The 10,910-nt window shown below is 37.7% G+C and overlaps 1 protein-coding gene across 1 annotated transcript; it reads left to right on the plus strand.

Annotated features, from left to right (window-relative positions):
* Positions 1 to 6,540: 6,540 nt before the first annotated feature.
* On the plus strand, positions 6,541 to 9,137 carry LOC308090032 (uncharacterized protein; the record flags this gene model as incomplete). The annotated part of the gene is made up of 3 exons (XM_080435058.1): positions 6,541 to 6,604; positions 8,160 to 8,276; positions 8,599 to 9,137. The coding sequence occupies 3 exons, from the start codon at positions 6,541 to 6,543 to the stop codon at positions 9,135 to 9,137; spliced, it is 720 nt and encodes a 239-aa protein (XP_080291184.1).
* Between the last annotated feature and the right edge of the window lie 1,773 nt (positions 9,138 to 10,910).

Here is a 10,910-nt window from a genome sequence, read left to right on the forward strand (position 1 = left end):
TTGTGGTATTTATTTAGCTCTCCAAGATGAACAATATAGAAAAAGGATGTTGAAATGTTTGCACATTATAATCACAACACTATAATAATAATAATAATAATATTAATATTAATAATACTAATACTAATACTAATAATAATTACCATTATTATTGTTATTATTTTATGAATTATGATGAATTATGATGAATTATTTTGTATTATTATTATTATGTATTATTAGTAGTATTAATAATAATTCAACATTGTGCTCCTCTCGATTCCTACTTACATCAAGTCCCCATATAATAAAAATTAAAAATTGATAATAAAAACGGGGCTCCGATGAAGCCGAACTGAGGACAACCCCGTTCTTATTTATATATATATAAACATTTGCTTTAATTCTATTTACTTTAACTAATAAGATAAGAGAGACAGAGAGGAGAATAAGGCTTGGATACCTTGTAAGGTCCCTTCCTGACCAATTACTTAAAGTGTATTACCTTACTATGCCAAATGTTCCTGGATTGTCAATATATTTATTATGGCATGTTGATTGTTAAATAATTTTGTTGAAATTGGTGTTATTTGCTTTATATCTTTGTTTGGTTGTAATTTGTTTTTTCTTTATGTTATATTCCTCTCACTATATACCAAGTCCCCATATAAATAAATATTGATATATATAAAAAAATATAATCTTCTTAAAGAAAACGGGGCTCCGATGAAGCCGAACTGAGGACAACCCCGTTTAAACAATTTCTAGTGTACTTTAATGGTTAAAACAATAGAGAGAGAGAGGAAAATAATGTCTGGAAACCTTGTTAGGTCCTTTTTGACCCATACTTAGTTCATTACCTTACTATGACAAATGTTCTTTTATTGTCAATAAATTTATTATGGCCTTGATTGTTTATATTTGGTTGAAATTGGTGTTATTTGCCTTTTATTTCTTTGATTTATTGAAAATTTGCTTTTCCTATGAGCTCGCCTGTTGACGCAACTCCCTACTTAACCACTGAACATACTGTTCAGTGGTTGACAGTTAAGTACATTTACTTTAGTTTAGTTTAGTTTGTTTAGTTTGACTCCACTACATTTCTAGGAAGGAAGGGACTCTTGGGACCCAAACTGCATATCAATCATTTACAAAACACAAAAGTATACCCACACATTATTACTGTCATTTATTCAATCAGACTGCCTTTGTATATTATCTCTAGTAATATTACATAAGTGTAGAGGGGACTTCAACGTTTTTCCAGGCGAGGGACCCTCGCTGAGAGAGATATGAAGCAGGGCCCCCCTTAGCTGAGAAAGAGATGAAACAGGGACCCCCATAGCTAAGATGGAGATAAATCAGGCACCCCCTTACCTGAAATATTATTATCATGGACACAAAATACAATACATAATGCATTTGCAAAGATTAGGGCAAGACAGGCAGACAGACAGACAGACAGACAGACAGACAGACAGACAGACAGACTACTAGTTATAGCCATTTGAGTCAAACACTGCTGTAACACTGTTATGGTGCCCATCTATGTGCATTTTTAGTGTGACTATTGTCATGGTGGTCCCCTGATCAGTGTTTTTGCCACATTTTGTGCAGATTGGAGCAATGGTGCGCCTCTCTGGCCCTATGGGTTCCCCTTGGGGCTTGTGGTGGGCACACGTGGCCCCTGCTGGGACTATTGTCATGGCAGACCCCTGAACAGTGTTTGTTCCCAGTTTGGTGTGGATTAGATCAACTGTGTGCCTTTATGATAGTATGAAGACATGCAGTAAGATTTCATTATACACAGTGGGTGGTTAATAATGAATACATATTTAACAGGTTACTTCAATTATACCAGTTTTACTGAATGGTCATATTCATTATTGTGTGGATGCATGTGTTGGCCTATTCTTTATAATAATAACAATAATAATCAATATTCAATGATCAATAATAATAATTATTGTGTTAGATAATACAATTATACACGTATTTTGGGCTAATGATTAATAGGCCTACAGGGGTTATTTAATTCTGCAGTTATACCTATACAACTGAATGCTGTAAGCTGTGTGGATACATGTATTGGCCTTATGTTAATAATAATTATTAATACTACTAATAATACATAATAATAATAATACAAAATAATTCATCATAATTCATAAAATAATAACAATAATAATGGTAATTATTATTATTAGTATTAGTATTAGTATTATTAATATTATTATTATTATTATTATTATTATTATTATAGTGTTGTGATTATAATGTGCAAACATTTCAACATCCTTTTTCTATATTGTTCATCTTGGAGAGCTAAATAAATACCACAAAACTTCGCTGCCTGTCTGGACAATGGACTCATTCCAATTACCCCCTGATCTGCATAAGATTCGCTGCCTGGTGCCTCAGTCGCTTTTGAGTTTTTATTGATGTTGACAAATAGCCACTACAATAGTGTTATTATAGATAATTATATATAAAACGACATACTATTTAAAAAGTGGTATAAACCAATTTTGGAACAGCATACCACTCCCAGGAACGGTGCATACCGGTTTGGAAAGGCACATACCGTTTTGGAAAGGCATACCATTTAAAAAATACGGTATATGCCATTAACAACATAAAACAACATACCATGGTATTAACCTTAAAAAGTGGCATAAACCATTTTTAGAACGGCGGGTGCCCAGTTGCCCACATGTCCGTAGTGCCCAGATGGTTTTGGTGCCCACCTCTCCAGGTGCCCACATGTCCCTAGTGCCCAGTTGTCCAGGTGCCCACATGTCCATGGTGCCCAGATGGCTTTGGTGCCCAGTTGTCAAGGTGCCCACCTGTCCAGGTGCCCACATGTCCCTAGTGCCAGTTGTCAAGGTGCCCACATGCCCCTAATACCCGGTTGTCCAGGTGCCCACATGTACCTAGTGCCCAGATGTCTCCACCCCTAATTGCCCACTCGTCCAGGTGCCCAGATGTCCCTAGTGCCCAGTTGTCCAGGTGCCCACATGTACCTAGTGCCCAGATATCCCTAGTGCCCAGATGTCCAGGTGCCCAGTCGTCCCAAAAATATGGTGCCCAGATGTCACTAGTGCCCAGTTGTCCAGGTGCCGACATGTCCACAGTGCCCAGTTGTCCAGGTGCCCACATGTCCCCAGTGCCCAGTTGTCCAGGTGCCCACATGTACCTAGTGCCCAGTTGTACAGGTGCCCACATGTCCATAGTGCCCAATTGTCCACGTGCCCACATGTGCCCAGTTGTCCAGGTGCCCACATGTACCTAGTGCCCAGTTGTACAGGTGCCCACATGTACCATAGTGCCCAGATGTCCATATTGCCCAGTTGTCCAGGTGCCCACATGTCCCTGGTGCCCAGATGTCTCCACCCCTAATTGCCCACTTGTCCAGGTGCCCACATGTCCCTAGTGCCCAGATGGTTTTGGTGCCCACCTCTCCAAGTGCCCACATGTCCCTAGTGCCCAGTTGTACAGGTGCCCACATGTCCATAGTGCCCAGTTGTCCAGGTGCCCACATGTCCCCAGTGCCCAGTTGTCCAGGTGCCCACATGTACCTAGTGCCCACATGTACCATAGTGCCCAGATGTCCAGGTGCCCAGTCGTCCAAAACAGCCATAATAGACATTAATATCATTTATTTAATAGAACAACTGTGTGATGGATGACTGCAGATGAATATGATATGTTTAATATAAATACAGTAACAGTAGGCTACTGTGTTATGATTGCACAAACATTCGGTTCTGTTTTCTCCGTAATAATATTTATTACAGAGAGTAATAAGTGTGTAAATATCATATGTATAAGATTTTTTGAAATATATATTTAATTTATACAGATATCATAGGATTTATGATATAGATTTAAATTTGTAATTGTTTATATGAATCAGGAAGGATATATACAATGTACGAAGGGGGTAGGAGTAAATACGTCTTCATTTCTTCCTATTCCTTTTTGAACATGTTGGGCATTATCCCCAAGCATTTATTTATTGATATATATTATTTAGTTTTGCTTCATATTTTTAAATATATTATGGCTTTCATTGTTATTTGTTAATTTATCAAATCAAACCAAATTATTATGAACATAAACGCAGTTATCATCATCAACAAAATATTAATACATTTGACCACTGACCAGCTGTATGGGGCTGGAAGTAATTTTTTTGGTGTTTGATCGCTCTGGGTTTGATTGCTAAAGCCTGAATGGGACGGCAAGACACGCCCCCTCATTAACATACCGTCAATGAAATACGGCATGAAATAAATGTTTAAATAATTAAATAATTAAATGTTTAAATAAATAATTAAATGTTTAAATAAATAATTAAATGTTTAAATAAATAATTAAATAAATAAATACGTAAATAAATAAGGAAATAAATACATAAATAATTAAATGTTTAAATAAATAATTAAATGTTTAAATATTAAATGTTTAAATAAATAATTAAATGTTTAAATAAATAATTAAATGTTTAAATAAATATTTAAATAAATAAATATGTAAATAAATAAGGAAATAAATACATAAATAAATACATATATGTATAAATAAATAAATAAATACATAAATAATTAAAAACATAAATAAAAACATAAATATAAAAGTAAATGAATACATAAATAAATACATAAATATATAAATAAATACTTAAATGGTCACATAAATGAATACATTTCAATATTTAATTGTATATTTCTTTGCACAATTATTTATTTATTTGAGCATTTATTGCTTTATAAATTCATTTATTTATTTATGTATTTATATCTAGATACGGCAGCTTTGGCATTCCATAAAATCGGTCTGGTCTGGAGCCAGCTTAAAGGGTACTAGTCAGGGCTGTTAACAAAAAAATGTGGACACGGCTCACAAAAGCGCCAAATTTTTTCTACATTGCTCTCCATCACCATAGGTTTCATTTTGGAAGGGTAGCCACGTCATCAAGATGGCAGAAGGCGGCCATCTTGGATTGCAAAGATGGCCACCATGTAATATCTATAATTGCCAATATCTCGGCTTCCAAGCCACTTAGAAGGTCAATCTTGGTGTCATAATATACATTTTCTGGGACAAGGAATGCGATAAAACTATAGGGAATATCAATAAGTGACTAATTCTGCCAAGATTAGATAATTTGGTTGATTCTGCCAATGTATGTACATCATTTTCAGACACATTGAAAAATGGAGCATGAAGAGAATTGAAGATTATTAGCTTCACTTTCAAGGATAACAACATTCAAATTATTTGTCACATTGACAACTGCAAAGATCTGTGCAATTCCAGTGTGCCTTCTTGCATGAGCACCTTGCACCACAACCTCTTTTACAACCGCACTTGACCAGTTCATTGCAGGCTTTTGACGCCATCGGTAGAATGCTCCACACAGGAAGCCAGACCTGGTTGTTGTCATCCAATGTCCATCCCCATCCTTCTGGACTGGGTGTCGGCTGCTGGGCCAGTTCAGATGTGGCCCAGATCCCAGACTGGTAGGCAACTCGCTTCACGTGCTGCAGCAGTGAATCTTGCGTTGGTGGAATGTGTTCCATCGTTTTGTTCTTCTGGCAGAACAACTCTCGTCGTGCTTCATTGACAGATTCCAAATCACTTGTCTTATCATACATGATGACTGTGAAACGCTCAAGAAGCTGAAAGTGTTGGGCATCTATGGTCACAGAAGTGTATGGATTTTCTGCCATGTAGTTGAAGGCCTGGGTGACCTCAGGGTAGGAATTCCAAGCCACCCATGCTGACTTCTTCCCTTTCCCGCAGAATGCTGATGTTGTGTCACAGCCTGTGTAACAGTGGAAGACGGGAAGTGCTGTGGACTTGTCTTTGCCCAGAGCATGGCAGATCGTGTTTATATGAACATAGGTGTAGTTCTTGCCAGTGCCAAAAGCAACCCAGATGTCTGCAGCTGGATACTTGGCGAGCAGGGCATGGAACTTGCCGATGAGGATAACGACAACATCCGTATCCACAGTGCGTATCAAGCAGGTAGAACAGCCATGTTCCAGGGCATCAAGCAGGTGAATCACTATCCTGGTGTTGGCCTCTTCATGGTTACATGGCAGCATCGAGTGGCTGGTGTCTGTGCCAACCACTGTGATGCCAGATGTGATGAAGACCAGCTTGCCCTCTGGCCAGGCAGTGGATGCAATCTTCCCAGAGAGAAAGGCAAAGAGTTCCTGCTTGTTTAGGATCACGCAGGAAATCTGACCAATTGTTCTGACCAGCCACCTTCCCGTTGTATCCCTTTGCCTCGCTTCTCCCTTGTTGACTCTTTTATGCTGCTGGTGATCTAAAGGCCCTGATACACGTAGCAATTTTGTTATCAATATCAACCAGCAACAACAATGATCAACGTTGACTTTTCATTTTTCCATTGAGAGAGATCAACCTCTAAATATTTGGAAAATCAGATCATCAGCGACCTCTACTGGGCAACATAACTGAAATCCTCCAATCACAGGCCTGATTTGGCGGCACGTTGTTTCTTCTCTCCAGAGATTTTTTTCTGAAACAATGGCGGCCATTCTAGCGCAGTGGACTGAAGAGAAAGAACGCGACCTAATAACTTTTTACTCTGGTAAGTGAACATTTTGAGAACAACTGCTGGGTGAAAATGATTAAATATACACTAAAAACGAATTGTATGTGTTTATTTGCCGTCAAATATGTCATTGAGCGTATATATTTGTATAGTTCATATCGGCCGACGGACGCACCACTTGTGGCTGCGGTAAACGGCAGTAGATAGTTGAGCTGGAATGGTAGGTTTTGACAGTACTACTGAGAAGTCCCGTTCATTATATTTCACCCTTGAACCATCACTGAAACTGTTGTTATATTTAGGTATTTGTATTTGTTATGTCATTACATTTCTTTAAAACAGCCCACGTTGTCTAGTTACACTGGTTAAAAAAAACAACAACAGTGTGTTTTGTATTCGAGCCATGGAGCGGTCCATATAAACTGCTTTGAGATGGTCTACTATCTTGCTGGAAAGCTTCATTAACAGATACGTTAAAGTTTTAAATCTGATAAAGGCTGCAATGTCATAATTTGAGGGAGATGAGTGACATGTTATGCCTGTGCAACAGTGGAGGAAGAAGTATCACATATTTTACTTAAGTAAAAGTATCAATACCACAATATAAAAATACTCTGTTACAAGTAAAAAGGCCTGTGTTCAAAATGTTACTTGAGCAAAAGTACAACATTATTGGCATCATAATATACTTTAAATATCAAAAATAGCAGATCTACAAGCTCACAAGGGTCACGACGTTGTGAGCTTGTAGATCGGCTATTTTCAAATAGCTTATGTATAAAATCGGGCTGAAGTGGTTAATGTTGTGGTTAAGGTATGTTTTGTAATATAATAATTTATATCTGTAAAGTAGGCTAACTGGTAACTAAATGCACTAGTGCATTTAAATACTTGTAGTGGAGTAAAAGTACACTATTTGCCACTGAGTAGTGGAGTAGAAGTAAAAGTGCTGAAAATTGAAAACACTCCAATAAAGTAAAACTAACTTCTTACTTTACTCCACTGCTGTACAGTGTACACTAGTGCATTGGTTCTCAAGTGCTGTGTGTGTGTAATATGTGTTATATTCTAGAAGTTGGCATAACAAATTTGGCTATCCTGATTAGGTTTCTACAGTACAACTAAATCATATCTAATCCCCCCCCCCCCCCCCATTACAAATATCTTATCAAGTGATGGTCCATGGCTTGTTACATATATTTGTGGGTCCTTGACTTAAGGAAAAGATGAAGGAAGTCCGCACACTGTTCTTGACCTTCTAGGTCTTCATCAGGCAAATATATTTGCCTGATGAAGACCTAGAGGGTCGAAACGTTGCAAAAATAAAAAGTGAGTTTCTTGGAGCTTGAGAACAGTGTGCGGACTTCCTTCATCTTTTCCTTGATTCTTCCCTTGATGTCCAGCACCTGGCCTAAATACATGCGTGGGATGTGCACACAATCTTGTCTTTGAAATGGGTCCTTGACTTGAAATGTTTTGACAATCAATGCACTAGTGTGTCACTGTATCTGTCGATGATATATATTAAAGTGTTAATATTAATATCTTCCTTAATGATCACACCTTGCACTTGTCATGTTGTGTTGGACAGAAAACAGTGTGTTGTGGAACCACAAGGCAAAGGTTTACCAAAGGCGTGACCTGAGATCCAGGGCCCTGGAAACCATCAGAAGAAGGCTGTCTGAACAGCAGCCGGTGCCTTTCACAGGTCAGAAAAAGGCCCTAGGTCCACTAGGTCCATGTGCACATTTTGGACCACTTTTCTTTCCTTAAAAATAAGGGGGCTGGCCTCTACTATAGTAATGGTGTGATTATCCAAGATTTCACAGAACCAATTTAGCGATAGAGCTGAGTGATGTTTTAGGAATGCAACAAGATCAAGGATAGGTTTATGTAAAAACATGTATACTGGATATGAATGATAATACCATGTTTAACTGATGTGCTTAGTATTTCAAGTAAAATAGGACCATATAAACAACATTTACATATCTACTCATACTGTACATTGTTTGTTTGCTTGCTTGCAGTTGCAGACATAACAAACAAATTTAAGAACCTGCGAACAGTGTTTCAGCGTGAACACAAGGCTGTCACCAGCAGCAAGAAGTCAGGCGCTGGAGCAGATGATGTGTACGTCTCCAAATGGAAGTTTTACAGACATTTACAGTTCTTGAGTGGTTTAGGGGAGCCCGATGCAAGTTCGGATAATCTCCCTATTCTCCCATCTCCAGCCTCAAATGAAACCCCTAATTTGGAAACCCAAGCCCCACACTCTCCAGCTCCCCCTGCCCCCTCCCCTCCCAATCCCCTGTCCCCGTCTCCTGACCCTATGCCCTCCACTTCCAACAATGTGACTCACCCAAGTCAGAAACGCAAAAGACCTGCTACAGACCGTGCTTTGGAGGCAATGGACTTTGCTTTGGACTTTCTTAAAAAGCCAGCAGTCTCCAATCACGCTGGTTTTTTTAAGTATATTGAAGAATACTTCAATGACATGCCTGATGACAAAGTTAAAATAATTAAAAGGAAAATGATTGAGACACTCCATACACTTGCAGAGGAGTAAAGAGTCATTTTAACCACAATGACATGAACCCTAGTCCCTATTCTTGGGCGAACATTTGCCAAAAATAGCTGATCCACAAGCTTGCAACGTTATCCCTGTGTTATTTTAAGTGACCATCCAATGGATGCAGATGTATTAATGATACATTGAACTGAGGGATGTTTAATAGCCAGGCACCTTTTGTAATCCTCATTTATTAGTTTGTTTAGATTGTGTACAATAATTTCATAATGTACCTGTTGTTGAAGTTCTAGGAATGTTTTTATTGTGCTGTTTACTGTAGAAAGGGTGTATGTGAAGATGAGTGGACGCACATACTGTTCATGCACAATGGACAATATCAGCATTGAATGTGTAATGTATTTTATGTAATGTACTTCAGAGTTTTGTGCACATCAATTTCAACGAGTCGTTCTGTAGAACACAGGTTCCCAAACTTCTTAGCCCGAGACCCAAAATACACATCTCCCCGGGACCTAGTGAACTAGTGTCACTACTAAGTTTTTATTTATTTAATTTCTTAGATGTTTTTGAAAATTAATGCATTTCTCTTGACAAATGTTGAACACTGTAACAAATGTTATATTTTTGTTTACTTTTTTTAAATAATTTCAAAACGAAAGAAAAGCTGTTTACTCATGACCTATAAAAATAGGTCTGCGACCCACTGTTTTGGGAAACATAGAAATGTGTGCTGTAGAAAACACAGTTGTATAGTGCAAAGCTATTTTGTACGTAAAATAAATATAATAAACTACAGTAATAAACTCTTTATTTCATGTTACACCTGACTGACAGCTATACATTGTACACAAAGATAATGCATTCATTTTAAGTTAACAGATATGCTATACTGTATACTATATGGATATGCTTCACATTTACTGCCAGGTACTATGCATCCGCTTTTTTAGCTGCTGCCAGGGTTTTTTCAAATTTTCACAGAATATTTATCTCCAGCATGATCGATCCCCTGATGGTTGCTAATCACTGAGGAAATCACTGCTTCTGTGGGGGGAAAAAAAATTCATCTTGACCTCCTGTTCTCTTGTTATACCCCGTTGAAAATATCATGTGTCGCCAAAAATACATAGTAAAAAAAAAAAAGTACACAGGAGCCGAGATACAGGATTTTAAAGTAATAAGTTAACCAAGAAGTGAACCTAATAATATAACTATCTTCATTACAAAAACATAATCTTGGAAACCAAACAAACAAATTAATGTATTTTGTAAATGTTATTATAAATGTGTACAATCCAAAGTCCATCTGTCATTTGGTGTGCAAGTGCCAGCGCGACTCGCGCAGGGAAGAGCACTGAGGTTTGCAGGTGAGGGGTCTCGAGTTACGTCACCAAGACAGCTAAAAGAAAACTTTTTTTTGCTTTCGGGTGGAAACCTCACTTTGTCCAAAAATTGTGAAAAAGTAATAAGTTAAAGAAGTTAAGTAAATCTTCGGATCCTGTTATCTTGGGTTCTGGACGTTTCCCCCCCCAAAAAATCACGGATATAACCGTGATTGGTATATAACGGTTGGATTTGCATTCACGGCTATATAACGGATATGTAAGATCTATCCTCAGATCTAACTAGGGCTATCCCAATACTATCGATATCGTGGACTCGAGACGATCTCTCGCCCTTCCTAAACTAGCCTTTTAAGGAATAATAACCTAATATAACAATATCTTCATTACAAAAACAGCTTCTTGAAAACCAAACTTAACAAATTAATATATTTTGTAAATGTTATTATAAATGTGAAGATACCAA

Source organism: Gymnoscopelus braueri, assembly GCF_963280865.1.
Source record: "Gymnoscopelus braueri genome assembly, chromosome: 8".
NCBI lineage: Eukaryota > Metazoa > Chordata > Actinopteri > Myctophiformes > Myctophidae > Gymnoscopelus > Gymnoscopelus braueri.